Source organism: Rhinichthys klamathensis, unplaced genomic scaffold, assembly GCF_029890125.1.
Source record: "Rhinichthys klamathensis goyatoka isolate OS25496 unplaced genomic scaffold, OSU_Roscu_1.1 h1tg000121l_1, whole genome shotgun sequence".
Taxonomy (NCBI): Eukaryota; Metazoa; Chordata; class Actinopteri; order Cypriniformes; family Leuciscidae; genus Rhinichthys; species Rhinichthys klamathensis.
In genome coordinates this window covers 5,261,155-5,276,704 of record NW_026606658.1, presented here as the reverse complement: position 1 = coordinate 5,276,704, position 15,550 = coordinate 5,261,155, and the positions used below count along the sequence as shown (strand labels likewise).

General features: G+C 36.8%; 1 protein-coding gene and 1 long non-coding RNA gene across 4 annotated transcripts; one reads left to right on the top strand and one right to left on the bottom strand.

Annotated features, from left to right (window-relative positions):
- The first annotated feature begins 77 nt into the window (after nucleotides 1-77).
- Nucleotides 78-1,263, top strand: LOC130088722 (uncharacterized). Its single transcript, XR_008807490.1, has 2 exons — nucleotides 78-377; nucleotides 620-1,263. It is a non-coding gene; the product is annotated as an uncharacterized LOC130088722 (long non-coding RNA).
- An 886-nt stretch (nucleotides 1,264-2,149) lies between these two features.
- ndel1a (nudE neurodevelopment protein 1-like 1a) lies at nucleotides 2,150-14,887 on the bottom strand. 3 transcript variants are annotated; one of them, XM_056255646.1, is made up of 10 exons: nucleotides 14,779-14,887; nucleotides 12,099-12,195; nucleotides 8,613-8,766; nucleotides 8,361-8,509; nucleotides 6,249-6,385; nucleotides 5,858-6,031; nucleotides 5,686-5,777; nucleotides 5,401-5,549; nucleotides 4,825-4,862; nucleotides 2,150-2,894 (listed from the first exon to the last, which is right to left on the bottom strand). In XM_056255646.1, exons 2-10 carry the CDS (start codon nucleotides 12,182-12,184, stop codon nucleotides 2,884-2,886), a joined length of 990 nt encoding a protein of 329 aa, XP_056111621.1. In that variant the 5' UTR covers nucleotides 12,185-12,195; nucleotides 14,779-14,887; the 3' UTR covers nucleotides 2,150-2,883. The 3 variants fall into 3 exon arrangements, with proteins under 3 accessions (XP_056111621.1, XP_056111622.1, XP_056111620.1); XM_056255647.1 differs by having other exon boundaries at nucleotides 4,825-4,859; XM_056255645.1 differs by lacking the exon at nucleotides 4,825-4,862.
- Nucleotides 14,888-15,550: the final 663 nt, after the last annotated feature.

Below are 15,550 nucleotides of genomic sequence, written 5' to 3'. Positions count from 1 at the left end.
GTAGTTCCTTTGATCTAAAGTTCATTCGTCATAAAACTGCTTACCAGTAAAATCATTACATAAAATTATATTATTGGGTAAATTATTTAGAGCATTCCTTCTACTTTGTAAGACAATATCTCAAACAAATGAAGCGACCTATTTTATAACGCAAGAGCCGGAAGTAATGCTTGGGGTTAATATGTGCAGTATATATTCATCCGTGTGAATGTCAGAAGAACTACAGTTTCACGGAGACTTTAGCTGTTTTGTCTGCTTTCACGAAGACTATCAATTTCCAGCATGAAACAGACCAAACTATCCACTGGGAAGCGCCTTACAAAACCGATTCTTTTTGGGACACTGCTCGTAGGTTTGGCCACAGCATTTATGAATAGGTGAGATAACACACCCCCTTGACATTGACACTGTTACTGTTGTGCATGTGTATTGTAATAGTGTTGTTTAGAATATAAAATAATACAGATTGTGTGTAGACCATAGCATTGTGCAGTACGGCAGTGTTAAATTAGTCTAGACAAAGCACGTGTTGATACATTATAACCAAGATAAAAAATAATAAATATTATCTTTGCTGTGATGTCTGATAACCCATGATGATTGTGCCTTGTGCACGAAGGCATTTGTTCATGGAGGACCTGGCAGATCTCAGGGAACAGGAGCGATCCCGAAATGAGGTCAAGCGACAGGAGGTGCTGGAAAGAAGGCAGAGACAATTCGATGAAGTTACAGAGAAGAAGAGTGCAGGGGGCAGCTGAGATGAACTGAACGGAGGAGACCTGCAGGAAACCAGCACTGACCAGGAACACGTGGGACATTTTTTGCCAATAAGATTTTGTTTGTTGTTGCTAAAATGGGACAGAAGTTGCATGGAAAGTCCATGGGTGATAAAGCAAGTACAATTTAGCCAAACAACACAAAGCCTATAGCTGTTTTGTTGGCAATAATAATTTGATTGGTTACCTTGATCATATTTAACTGCAACAGTTGGATTTGCAAGAGGATTTAACATCACACAAATACAAGAAGCAAATGGTGGAAATCAGGAAAGAATGGGCCAAAGCTAGATGTTCCTAATTTCTGCCACAAAAAGATGCTTGGATTGTATAAACATAACATTTTTATGAATATTTAATTAACATTTAATATTGATTTCACCAGTTAAAACAAAAATAAATCCGGATAAATCAGTTGTTGCACTGTGATTATAATAATTTTCATTAATTGAAATAAAATTCAGCTAAAATAAAATATATTAGATGACTTTTTTATTTAAAGGTAGGGTAGGCAATTTCAGAGAGGTTAGCAATAGCAAGCTAGCTTTGCATTAGATCCCACTCTCCAAAGTGTCACGAAAGACGGTGTTAAATTACCTAATGCCTCAAAGCACATAACATTACAAATGAATGCAATGTTCAGATGAACATTTTTTGGTCCCGAGACTTCCACAGAAGATATATGTACATTTTTTAATATTTAGACCACTTCTATTATTGATTGCTATCAGGGTGTGAAGAAAGTTTCAACCAGAATAACAAAGTGTTTATGAAAAAATAGCCTACCCTACTAACTTTAAATCTTACATTTAAACAAAGATTAGAAACATTGTCTTGGCAACTAACTTGAGATAAAATAAGTTGAAGTACTAAAATGACAAAAAAAATAAAAATAAAAATAAAAATCAAGAAGCCAATAAAATCATAATATTAAAATAATAGCCAAATTAAAAATATTAATAAATACAATATGAATTATATTGTATAAAAAATAACAGGTTGGCATAAAAGCCTTATTTTGAGGTTCTTCTGTTTGTAATATATTACATTATTTTTTATTATTTTAATGTTTGTTAAAATAACACAGACTCGTGAGAACACTACCATTTATTTGAGCACGCAAAAGTAACAAAAAGTGCTTTTTTAACACATTGCACTATTCAAACCAAAATGAATAAAATGTGTCCTTCACAAAAAGGAAAACAAATTATGTATGGATATTCCAACAAATACTATGAGGCTGGGAAACCAACCTGAGACTAAATGTGTCAAACAGTATTACTAATGCAGTCAATTGTCAATATGCAAACCTGCTGAAGCCAAAGCTAATCTTTCATGTGCAACTCCAAAGACGCTTCATACTTACACCAGGCCACGTTTCAGGGACAAAATACGGGAAGTTCACTCATCTGAGGCACACATTAGCACTTAATGTAAATCCTACCCGGAAAAAAAATGACCTTGTGAACCAAGATTGAACAATTGGTGATTTAAGTGCACATGTAAGTCTAGATAGTCAGATCGCCACACTTCATCTTCCCTTCAATATACAGTATATAATTCATATATCAGCTCTACCTTCTTATACACAAACACTGCATGTGTTGCACAACATATATTAATAGTGTAAATTCCCTTTTGTTTTCAGATCTCACATACATTGCCTTCCAACACACTACAGCAATAAATACATTTTTAGACCGTGGTAAAAGACATCACATTTGCAAAGAATACAGAAAACTAAATTAACCATGTACATACTGTATATGTTTATATCTAAATTAACAGTAACCATAAATATATTAGATGGGTATATACATCTTTAGGAAATATTAACAGGTATTTCAGCAGTAAAATGTAGGATATTGCAACAAAGACTAGTATGAGGTGCTGCTACAGTTGGGCATTATTACTAACCTTGTTGTAACCCACTGTAATCTCGACACAGATTCAGTAGTGCATTAAAAGGAACAGTTATATTGCTGTATAGTGCTTCTTTCAGTGGAGTGAGTGTGTTTTAAGTGTTACACTGTGAGCACCAGGCCGGATGGAGAGTTGGAGCATAGCGGGGCTTTGATGTTCGTCACGGTCCCGGGATCCAAACCGTTCACTGTCCTGCTGTGCTCACAGAAACATAAGACTGAGGTTAGATGCTTCAAATGAGGCATTTGAGCCCTGTACAATGCAAGACATTAGACCATACTACTGTTAGAATTGCTAGTATTTCTTTTAAGTCCACTCCACACCAACTGGATAAACTAGACAGGATTTGGCATAAAGAAGCGGAAGGTTTCCCAAAACCAGTTAATATGCGCAGCAAAGCTCATACGCCAGTGAATTGGTGTAGATAAGCCAGCAGAACAAATGCCGAAACTAGATTTTCTCAGGCAGAGGCAAACCACTCAATACGGCCCCAAGAGACACACCAGACACAAACACTCTACTGTCCATCAGTACAAAGGTAATTTGATGACCGTCATCAGCCACACATCCCTGTGTCTGTTCTTGTTACCTTGAAACACATGAACGTAATAGTACTACACTGTTACAAAATCAAATCACTGAAGTATACTGGAGACTGCAAAGGCCCTCTGCTGTCCTGTTATCCTGATCTAAACACTCTCTGGATTTCTGTAGAGAACTCATCTAAAGATCTGATAAGTCTTACGCAGCAGAAACACAAGCCCTGGACGTCCTCTCTGTACCGTTTCCCAGGACACACTGATTCAGCATTGCATTGCGTAACACTGCGGTAGAGGTGTGGATCATCTAGACCCTCCTGAGCCAAAAGACACATTTGCAGATTCTTGAGATTACTCTTATTTGTCAAATGCATTAAATGACAATAAAGCTTCTTATTCATTAAACATGCTTAAAGTCAACATGAAATTAAAATTGATACGCTTTATTTTTGTAATGCGAGTTCCTGTTCTTACTATGCATGATTCATTGGATTTATGTTAAAAAAAAATTTGTCTTCATAAACTTTTATTAAAATTGGCCTCTGAAACAACTACATTTTTCAACCTGTCCAGCCATGCTCAGCTTTAGCTACTGTAGATTTACTGGTTTGTGCTGGTACGCTACCATTTAAAAGTTTGGAGTAATTTATTTTCTTTCTTTTTAATAGAAAATTATACTTTTATTCAGCAATGATGCATTAAATTGAGCAAAAGTGACAACTATTTTGTAACAACATTAAGTCTTTACCATTTCAAATAAATGTTTTTTTTTTTTACACTCTAATCAAAGATTCCCCCTTAAAAAAATGCATTACAGTTTCCACAAAAATATTATTTCTAAACGATCATGTGACTGAAAACTGGAGAATGAAAATTCAGCTTGCCATCTCAAAAATAAATCCCATTTTACAATTTATTAAAATAGAAAACAGTAAAATTTGTTACCTGTTATTAGATTTGACAATATTACTGTTTTTGATCAATAATTGCAGCCTTGGTGAGACTTTAAAAACATAAAATCTTACTGACGCCAAACTTGTAAATGGCAGTGGAAATAATGCCCCCTTTTCGCTTTCCCTATGGATAAAATGAAGTACAGTCCTATATTTTTTCTCATTGACTATCTAGTTTCACTCATAAATGTATCACACCATGGAAGTAAAGTGAGCTGCGAATGTTGTTTCATGTTGACTTTAACAAGAAGAATGAACATGATCTAACTAATGACTAGAACAGACTAATCCTGCAATTCAGTTCATACCGACAGACAGATGAGGAGAGAAATTCGTAGTTTAGCACTCAGGGTGAACTCCATAAATGTCAGGATTTTTAAAAGGGCCTTTCTTGTTTTGATTCTTCAGGTAAGAGTCAAAACACTGGCCCAGTCCTCTTACATTCAGTTAAATAAACCACATTTGAGCAAACTTATGGAGTGCACCTTAGCAGACAATTAGAGCCACCACCAAGATGTTAGTGGAGATGATATGATCTTAACCTAGTGGATTATTGTACTCCAAGTCATATGCAGGGGGTTGTTAACTAGCATGCATGAATCCCCACATAAAACTGCTAGTTGGATCATTTACCCAAGAGCAACGCAGGGAAAATGACCCTCTCTCTTCTGCTGAGGAGAGAAACACACACAGGTCTGAGAGAATTTATTTCTGTATCACTTAAGGCCCTTGCACACGAGTCTGAAATTTTCGTATTCGTGATTCGGTGGCTCCGAATTGTCAAAACACCATTCAAACTGCTTGCTACGGGTGCGAAAAACGCAGAAAATCGAACCCCTTTTTTTTTTTTTATGACGGGCGAAAGTTTTGGAGGCAGTGTGCAAGCGTGATTGACATAACGTGAGGTCGTATTTATTTTTTAACGTGCGAAAATTTCGGACTAAGTGTGCAAGGGCCTTTAGACTTACACTTTTCCTAAATCTGCCCTTCATTTTAGTCCTCACACAAGAAAATTAACAGCTGAGTATTGGAGCATCTTTGTTTATAGCCCTTTATGTGATCAAATTGCACAATTGCTTCCGATTGAAATTCACAATGTAATTATGTGTAACGTAGATCAAATAAGGTAACTGCTCATCAACATCTAATGGTTTATTGATTGATTTTGTTTTTCTTCTGAAATGTGGCAGAACAAAATGGCCAACTCACGCTTTGTCGAAGTAGGATGTGTGGAGCGAGTGTGAGTAATTTGAAAGGTCGCCGTTAATCAGATTGCCGTTGACATTTGTGACATAGTTCTTCCTGGCTGCCTGGTCCTTGGCAAAATTTCGACAGGCTGTGAGCTTAGACTCTAAAGCCTAAGAAACAGAACAAACTCTTGGATTAGACACCAAATTAGTTTATGCAAACGGCGATCAAAAAACAAAACTGAACAATTATACGTCTGAATAGCTTTCATTCATATCAAAGGTTCAGTCTACAGCTTTTACTCACCCCAACTTTGCGCAGTAGATCGCCAACAATATTGAGCGCTGATATTCTAGCAGATGGAGTGAGGGCTGCATTAGTTGAGCTGTTGGCCAGACCTGCAAAAGACCAGAACCAAGTGAGTCGTCCAAACACGTGTGGCACTGCATACACCTCAGAGAGAAATCTATCCGTCTACCCGTTTGGCTAGTGAAAGCATTGTCCAGGTTCTTGCTGAGAGGTGTGGCCGGCAGAGAGAGGGAGGCCTGGACCGCCGAGTCTGTTTTGTCATTGTCTGGAGTCGGAGAGCTGGGAGCCGACATTCTCGTCACCTCCGGCCGGCTCTCTCGCACCGCAAGCTCTTGCCGCAAATCTACAAAACGGTCACATACCCGTGGGTTAAGACAATGTGCAAGATGTCGATCCATAACTTTTACTTGCAGACAATAATGATGATGAGCATGTAACAGGACTTCATTCCACAAGCACGCAGGAAAATCCTTTTACTGACAGAACAGATTGTGTACATACTTGAGTAGCCTAGAATGAGGAACTAGCTAGAATTACCAATGACAAAAGTCGGTAAATACCTCTGGCTTCATCTTTTAGTCTCTGCACAGACACCAGGAGAGACTCTTTCTCATCCAGTTCACTCTCAAGAAAGGCGTTCCTCTCGATGGCCTGGTTCAGCCTCTGCTCAAAGTCCTCCAGAGATGTAATCGTGGCTCTGTGGTTACAGAATAAAGCAGAATAAAACTATAAATTACTGTAGAATAGTGGAAAAGCACACGAGGGCAGAACTCTTTAAAGACGACATAGACACCATTTATTTCCTTAATAAATGTCTAATTATGGACAATTCACAACTGTACATTATTCTAAAAAATAAAAAAATAATAGTTTTTATAAACTTTCATCAGAATTGATTGTCACTTTCCCAGAAGGTTTTTTTTTGTTTTGTTTTTTTGCTGATGTAACAAAGGCTGTGTGAGTGGGGGAAAATGTTACTAACCAATAATATCAATCATATTAACCAAATTATCCAATAAAATAAAGAAACCTGACAAAAAAAACAAACAAACAAATATATACTGTACACCCAACATGCACTCAAACACTACCGTTCAAAAGTTTGGGTCAGTAAGATTAAAAAAAGAAGAAGAAATTAATCCGTTTATTCAGCAAGAATGCTTTAAATTGATCAAAAGTGTCATTTATAATGTTACAAAATATTTTGATTTCAAATAAATGTTGTTCTTAAAGGTAGGGTAGGTCGTTTTTGGTCTAAAAAACTTTTTCCCAAATTTGTTTAAACTTTCTATATATATCAATGCATAATTAAAATGTAAGTACTCTGATAAAAAGAGTATACAAATCGAGTGACTCTAGACCGTTTAATCTGCACTAAACACAGCTCATTATTTCCTTCCGGGACGAAACAAAGGATTGGATTAGGCGACTGTCACTCTCTCGCAACCATGGCAACACCCCCGCTGCTACATGCGCTGCCCACATGCGCGCACTCGTTTGACTCGAGGAGGGTAAGAGACTAGTAAGAGACACAATTACATGCAAAACACGGCGTATATGTTATGAATCTTACACGAAATTCACCTTCATCACAGTGTAACTGATTGTAATGGGAAAACGTGTATCAATGCAACCTGTTTTTAGCTTTGCTTTATGTTACTAGCTCGTTAACGAATCAAACTCAATATATTTTAAACTTTACCAGTATCGATATGCTAGCTTGATAGTGAGTACTAACAGCCATGTTAGTTGTTTATATTCATAATGATAAAGTTAGGTATTTTATTACATGTGAGTCTGACATGATGTCACTCCATGCACTGCTCCTCTCCGCTCGGCGCTGGTAAGCGCGTCCTCCAGCTGTGAGCTGTCGGCATCGCGCGTTCATGTGTGTATGGGGGCGTGGTTTTGGAAGGCGCCCAGAATGGAGGGGGTGGAAGTGAATGGAGATAAGTAGCTGTGTTTATTACAGCCCTGAGAGGACTACAGACACTCGATTTTTATACTCTCTTTTCCAGAGTACTTACATTTTAATTATGCATTGATATATATAGAAAGTTTAAACAAATTTGGCAAAAAGTTAAAAAAAAAAATCCTACCTACAATACCTTTAACTTTCTATTCATCACAGAATCCTAAAAATAATGTATCCCGGTTTTCTCAAAAATATTAAAATGGCACAACTGTTTTCAACATATTAAGAAATAATAAAAATATAATAAATGGTATTATAATGATAATAATAAGAAATGTTTATTGAGCACCAAATCAGTATATTAGAAGGATTTCTGCAGGATCATGTGACGCTGAAGATTGGAGTAATGATGCTGAAAATTCAGCTTTGCCATCACAGTAATACATTTTTAAATAAATTTAAATAGACAAACAGTTGTTTCGAATAGCAATAATATTTCACAATATTACAGTTTTTACTGTATTTTTGATACATATTTTTGAGCATAAGAGACACTGACCTAAAATCGATCTTTTGAACGGTAGTTTAACTTCCCTTTAAATAATATATTTTTTAAGGTACTAGATCACATTATGGAATTTAAATGCAACATTAATGCCACTTCATATTATCTTTAGGGAAGTATTTTGGCTGTGATACAGTTTACATTCTGGGTCTAGTGAAATGTGTGATGAAGGGTAAGATGACGCCTTCTGACCTCTTAGCTCTCTCCAGGTCGTCATTGGCCTGTTCTAGCTCTCTGACGTATTTATGCAGCTGCTCCTTGATGCCTCGAGTCTGGCTGAGGTCGTCCTCCAGTACAGAGATCTGTTTATAGCTCTGAGAATACTGATACTCCAGCTTATCCTACAGGAAAGAGAAAGCAAAGACACACGCTCTTTAGGCCTGCCCTTGCTTTAATGTTCTTTACACATGCTCAGCCTGTGTTTAGCTCACACACTCTCCTCACCTTCAGCGAGTCGAGCTCGTGCTGCAGTCTCTCATTGTCCGCCTGCAGGTCTCTGATGCGATGCTCCGCTTGGCCCAGTTGTGTCTCCAGCTCTGTCTCTAGCTCTCTGCTCCCCTCTTGGAACTCCAGCAACTCCTCGTGTGCCTCCTTATAACTGAACACACACATCAGGAATGATACCGTTTAGCAACCTTTAGAAATAGCTTTATTTGTTTGTATTTCTTAAACAGTGCTTGCCTTGAACTATAGCTTACTGAACACCAAATGCTCACATGCTCTGTCAAACCACACACTTCACTTTGGGAAGTGCTGAGGTGACTTACATTTTAATTTACAGTAGCATTTAAAAGTTTGGGGTCAATAGGATTTTTTTAAAAGAAATAAATACTTTTAAGGCCCATTCACACCATGGATAATAACTATAACGATAAAGTTCTAAAATAACGTACTAAATATAAAAGAATAGTCCACACCACAACTATAACGATAACGGCACAGAGAAACGATAGTGCGATAATGATAGACAGAATGATTTTTTCCCGTTGATAAACAATTAAAACATTGACGGCCAATCAGAATCCATCATGCTTTAAAGAGCTTGAGCGTTGACAGTACACCATTTAAAATGTTACAAAAGATTTCTCTTTCACAAAAACGCTGTGCATTTGATCTTAGAATTCATCAAAGAATCCTGAAAGAAGTTAAAAAGTAAGAAACAAATAAAATCACAATCTCCTTAAAAATATTAAGCAGCACAACTGTCTACAGAGCCCCTAAAGGGACATGATGAGGGAAAAAAATATGAGATGGGAGGTTTTGCAACGAACGCAAAGATTTTGCGAGGAACGGTAAGGTTTTGTGAGGGAAGGAAAGGTTTCTCGAGAGAACGCAAAAGTTTTGCGAGGAGGAACCCAAAGTTTCTTGAAGGAAAGCAAAAGTTGTGCGAGGGAACACAAAGGTTTCGCGAGGAATGAAAGTTTCTAGCATTGAAATATATTTTTCCATCACCATGTCCCTTTATGGGCTCCGTAGTTTTCAACATTGATAATAATTAAAAAAAAATATTTCTTGAGTATCAGATCAGCAACAATTTCTTAAGGATCATGTGACATTGAAGACTGGATTAGTGGCTGCTGAAAATACAGCTTTGCAATCACAGCAATAGTTTATATTTGAAATATATATTTAAGTAGAAAACAGTATTTTGAACTACAAATTACAAATATTTCACAATATTACTGTACTTAAATACAGCCTTTGTGAGCATAAGAGATTTCTCACAAAAACATGTTTGAAAAAAATACTCAGATAACTTATTTATTGAATGTGATCTTAGCTGACTCTGTTACTAGCACAGTGTGAATGAGACAGGGTTCATGCAGATCTGCTGTAAATAAACAGTTTTGTTTACAGTGTACCAGTGACCAGAGGAGAGTGCTCTGCCCTGGGCCTCTTTATGTAATCACCAGCCAGCATTATGGGAAGGATCTAAAAATGGCATCGGAGCAATATTTCCCTACCCAGTCATGCTACAGCCACGTGAGCTAGGAGACACGGTAGGTGAAAAGTACATGTTCCCCTGGCAGCACAGGAGAGAATCAGCAACATACAACATCTGTGACTCATTTCTGTGCAGTCTCTGAAGTGCTGATTAGGGTGTTTTACTAGCGGGTCAGAAATGTGTAGTATTGCATGTCAGTGAGACCCAGAGGAGCCTGTGCTTCAAATGTGCGTCTTAAATCATAATGAACAAGAGCCACCCTGCAGACACTATGATGTGCTTTGCTAAAACAGCTCTAAGGCAAATCAAATGAAATGACCCCTTTTTGATAGCACAGCTAATTCCCATTTGTATGTCATCAGTTAACATTGTATTAAGGCCCGCCCATTCACACCAAGAACAATAACTGTACAAATAATTATAAAGAAAACTATATTAACATCCACACCAGCAAATAATACATTTCTGTTTATTATAAGTGCGCTTTGCAGTTATGTTGTCTGCCACATAAAATGCTCAAGCTTTTTAAAGCCAAGTGGATTCTGATTGGCTGTCAATGTTTTTAATCATTCAACAGCTGGAAAAAACTCTGAAATAAAAATGAATAAAACCTAAATAGACAAAATTATATTTAATAAAAACCCATTAAATTACTAAAACTTTAATTAAAATGAAAATAGAAAATGCAGAAACTTATTAAAAATATTTATAAAAATAGTATCTCAATGAAAATAACACTTGTGTGAATAGCGTTTTATTCAGTTAAAGGGGCTATATGTAAGAATTGTATTAATAGCATTTTTTATTGCCAATGTGTAATGTAACTTAAAAAAACTAGGCCTTCCATGATTTCCTAGGTTGTCTGTGAAAGCCTGTAGGCTGATTTTTATGTAAAGGACTCAGGATGTTTTTACTGGGAAAATCAAAAGGATGTGACGTTTACACACGCTCCCGAGAGCCTCTCTTCCGTTCTATGACACACGAAACAAACTAATAACAAGGGTTTCTGAATTCTACATAAAGCCCGTTTAAATGTGACTATACAAAGGCACACACAGACCACAAGGTAACCCTTTACCATTTAGGTGTTCTGGGTGTTTTCAGCATATTGTGGAGTAGTTGCTAGTGTGTTCTGGGTGATTGCTAACCAGCCCAAATCAAAAAAGCCCAATCCACAAATCTCTATGACTTGGTTCCCTCGGTCCAAGTAGATTTATGGGATTTTCCATCCCATCCACCAGGCGAAAACCATCCCATTGCTTAGAAAATTAATAACACACCTCTCTTCGACAAGATGCACACACAATTGTGGATGTTTTTGACAGACAGATGTCACACAATCCAAAAAGAACAATGTAGATTGAATCTCTCATTCAGATTATATAGAGGGATTTCTTTGAGCTTTAAACCCCCGTCAGTTGTTTATGTAATCAGACGTAACCCATACAGAAGACTGTTAATCGCAAACTTGGGTGTACCAAGTTTTTGTGTGTGTAAATGCCATCGGCTTCCCCTTTTTCCTGCCAATGATCCGAGTGTCGTTACATAACGGGAGTCTGAAACACTCCACACTGGAGTTGAGAAATGCTGCTTTGGGATGCAATTTACCAAGCAACAAGCTTGTTGTTACAATGCCGCTAAGAGTTTTTCAATGGTAAAATTAGCAGCGGGAGTCTATATCAAATCACAAAAGCTAAACCCATTGAAGGAAATTCCCACTGTGGCAGATTGCATAAGGTAAACAGACTAATGTGACTGAGAGGAAGTCTTCAAACATTCAGCAAATTCCTTGATACGGCCGTCATAATGCAAGTAAGGGAACAGGTTGCATTGGTTTTATTCCCAGCATTCACATGCATTGCTTCAGGGCAAGCAATTTTTTTTTTTTTTCAAAAGAAAATATGAATAGCAGGACAACATGAACGAAACTCAGGTGTCAGACTACAAAACAACAGAAAAATGCTGCTCACTGTACTGCCACTTACCTTTTCTTGTACTTCAGCGAAAGAGCCTTCCAGAAGTCAATTTCCTCGTCTTTGGAGGCAAATTTTGGTATTATATTTGCATCCATGACAGATAAACCTGTGAGATCACACAAAAAGCACACATATTCTTTAGCATACAAAAATAAACAAAAATGTAATCAAAATCAAATATTGATATTACCATAAACTGCATTAGCCAAATAATATGCAAACATATTAATGCAACGTTATGGTTTTTGAGGATGAAAACATGTCACGCCAAAGTTGGCTGTGTCTACCAAATGACAGATGGATTTGTGCCAAAATACTGAGGCTGCGTCCGAAATCGCATGCTCTCTTGAATAGCAAGGCCTACTTATTTTGATAAAGTTCTTACTGTGCCAGCGCTAAAAAGAACACATTCTATATACTATGAATGTGTGTAGTATCAATGTAATCCGGGCATACTACATTCACCATGTATACCAGCACACTTCAGAATCTCGTCGGAAGTAGTAGGCCATCCGGGTCATTTTTGCCTACTGTTTTATGAGTACTGTGAATTCGAACATTATTCTTTTGCCACATAGTTTTTCACCTACTATATAGTAGGAAAGTATGAAATTTCAGATGCAGCCTGAGTTTTATTGGATGCACACCTGTGACTTCAACCACAAAAGATATGGAAATTGTCTAATCCTTCCATCCTACTGTTCAAAAGTTTGGGGTTGGCAAGATTTGCCAACATTTTAGAAAGAAGTCTCTTATGCTCACCAATACTGCATTTATATAACAAAAATCACAGTGAAAAACAAAACAGTAATATTGGGAAATATTAAACTTAAAATAGAAATGCCCAACCAGGGACAGGAGTTGAAAATTAGCATTAGCTACAAACTCTATATGCTGCGCATCAGTTACAGGCTTTTTTATTGTGACTATGTTTGACTGTATGGTCCCTGTTAAATAAATAAATAAATGACCCCAAACCTTTGAACAGTAGTGTATTTATTTAGCTGCATGACTATTTGCATTTAGCATTGCTTTGTATCCATGACCCCATCAGAACAGACCTGTGACCCTTTTTGGGTCATGACCCACCAGTTGAGAACCACTGAGCTAGATCTTTCATGTGTGTAAAGTTAAACTGGCAGCAGCGTGCACCTCAGTTCACCTCTACATGGGCTACTGGTGTCCCAAATAATCAATACAGAGCTGTGTGCAGTCTGACCCAACAAACCCATAGAAGCTCCATGTGTCCCGTTCACAAACACCCTCTGGTTATAGGTCATAGCCTGACATAGCAAAGGCTCTTTACTGAGGAACTATGATTTCAAAACTAAACAGGAGTCAGAAGAACAGTTAATTTAGTCCTTTATAGACGACAAATATTTAGTCAGATGTACTAAACTCAATGTCGCATCTGCTCTACTTTCACAAGACAATGTTTTAAAGCACGAAGACAACTAAAACTCCCAAGCTTTCCCGGCACACCCACACTTCACCACCTTTCCATTTTTCTTTCTATTTCCTTATGCATTCTTTCTTAATCATGATTTCTCATTGCGTGTCAAACTTAAGCTGGTATCCATTTATTAAAATCCTTAAAATCTGTTTTACTTACAATAGTCAGGTCATTTTCCTATTTTTTCACTGAAAAAGAGTTCTGGTTGGTTATAAATGATGTCTGACTGTAAAATAAAAACTGTCAACACCCGATGGAACCACTTAAATACTGTATTTACAGTTCACCTAAAACACAGCAGATCCGCAAAGGAAGGGGAAATTAATTAATGGTGATGTTATGTTTATGCATTACTTTTTAAATTTAATTAAAATTGAAAACATTCGCAAATAAAATGAAACAAATAAAGAGTGACAAAAATAGTCTCATGAATAAACGAATCATCCTCTGAGAAAGTAAATGTGTTCACAAAATGGAGAAAGGAGGAGAGATGTTTAAATATTGCTAATTATTACCAAAAGAAAATAGATATTTAATATAAGTCTATTAATTTCAGAAACATCAGCCAAATATATATAATTATGCACACTAAGATAACTACATAAAGGGGCAAAGTTGGAAAATAATACACCTTCAAAGAATATAGCCTTGTTAAAAATTAAATGTTGATTTTCAGTTCTTCTAGCAGTAAACTCTTAAGGAGCTCTGATGCGCTCTGTCCAGATGACAAGTCAGGCTTGTTTAAACGGTCGGTCTAACAACTGAACGATAAATATGCCATATCTACTTCATCAAATCTACTGCCAACACATGTATCGAGGACCAGAAACATCACTTCTGACATGTTTCTCTTTAAATACCACTGACACCAAGATAACCCTTCAATTTTCACTATACTATAGCGTATCCCGGCTAATGCTAATGTAACTTAGCCACGAGCTAGCTGAGCTGACGTTAGGCTAACAACAACAACAGCAGTGATGGTGCGCTTTAAATTTACACGAACAGATATGACATAGATAGACATTAAAATTATGTCGAAACGCATTTATGTGGCTATAGTGAGTGACGTGAGATGTTATCTTCTCTGCTAGCGTTAGTGGATGAGATGCTGCTCATGAAGAGCACCAGGGTGTTGTCTTATTTTTGATTATCTACTTGTGTGGTCATCTGTACTTTTTAAAGATCTAACGTTACATTATGTGTAAAGATTGAGATGTGATTTAATGAACTCACCTGCACATTTCCAGGATCTTTGACGCTGATAGTAGGACTGACTATGATCCCGACACAGTCTTCAGTATTTCAGCATCCTCTCTCTCTCTCTCTCTCTCTCTCTCTCTCTCTCTCTCTCTCTCTCTCTCTCTCTCTCTCTCTCGCATTGACGTGCACGTAAAGTGATCCTGGCGACGCCTCTTACAATACGAAAATAACGTAACATTTATTTATTTAGGGCTGAAACGTTAGTTACCTTACTTTTATTTATTTAGTTAGAGCTGACATTTTAGTGGAATAATGTTACAACAAATATATGACTTTTTAATTATGTTGTTATTTATTTAGAGCTGATAGGCTACGTTAGTTAAATAAGGTAACAAAAAATATGACTTTTTATTTATTTTATCTGACAAATAGTGTGAATAAAGATAAAGTGTGACACTCTTATTCGCTTGGTTTTGATAATCCAAATTGCTACATTTATTATTAGCTTGAACGCCTAACAATACGTACATAAGTATATGATTGCGATTAGCAATGAATGACCCACTTTATGATATCTGGTGTGACAAAGTGTTTCGGATTTACTAGCTGTCCCTGCTGTCCCATTTTGCATATATTTAACAATAACATGGATACTCTGTTACACTTGAGAGAGTCAGATTAAAAAAAAATGTCCATACAAAATATATTGAGGATATACAGTAGCCTAAATGTAAATTTCCAATAGTAAATTATCTGCTGCACGTAAAACCTATAAACCTAAATATCTTACACAATTACCTTGATA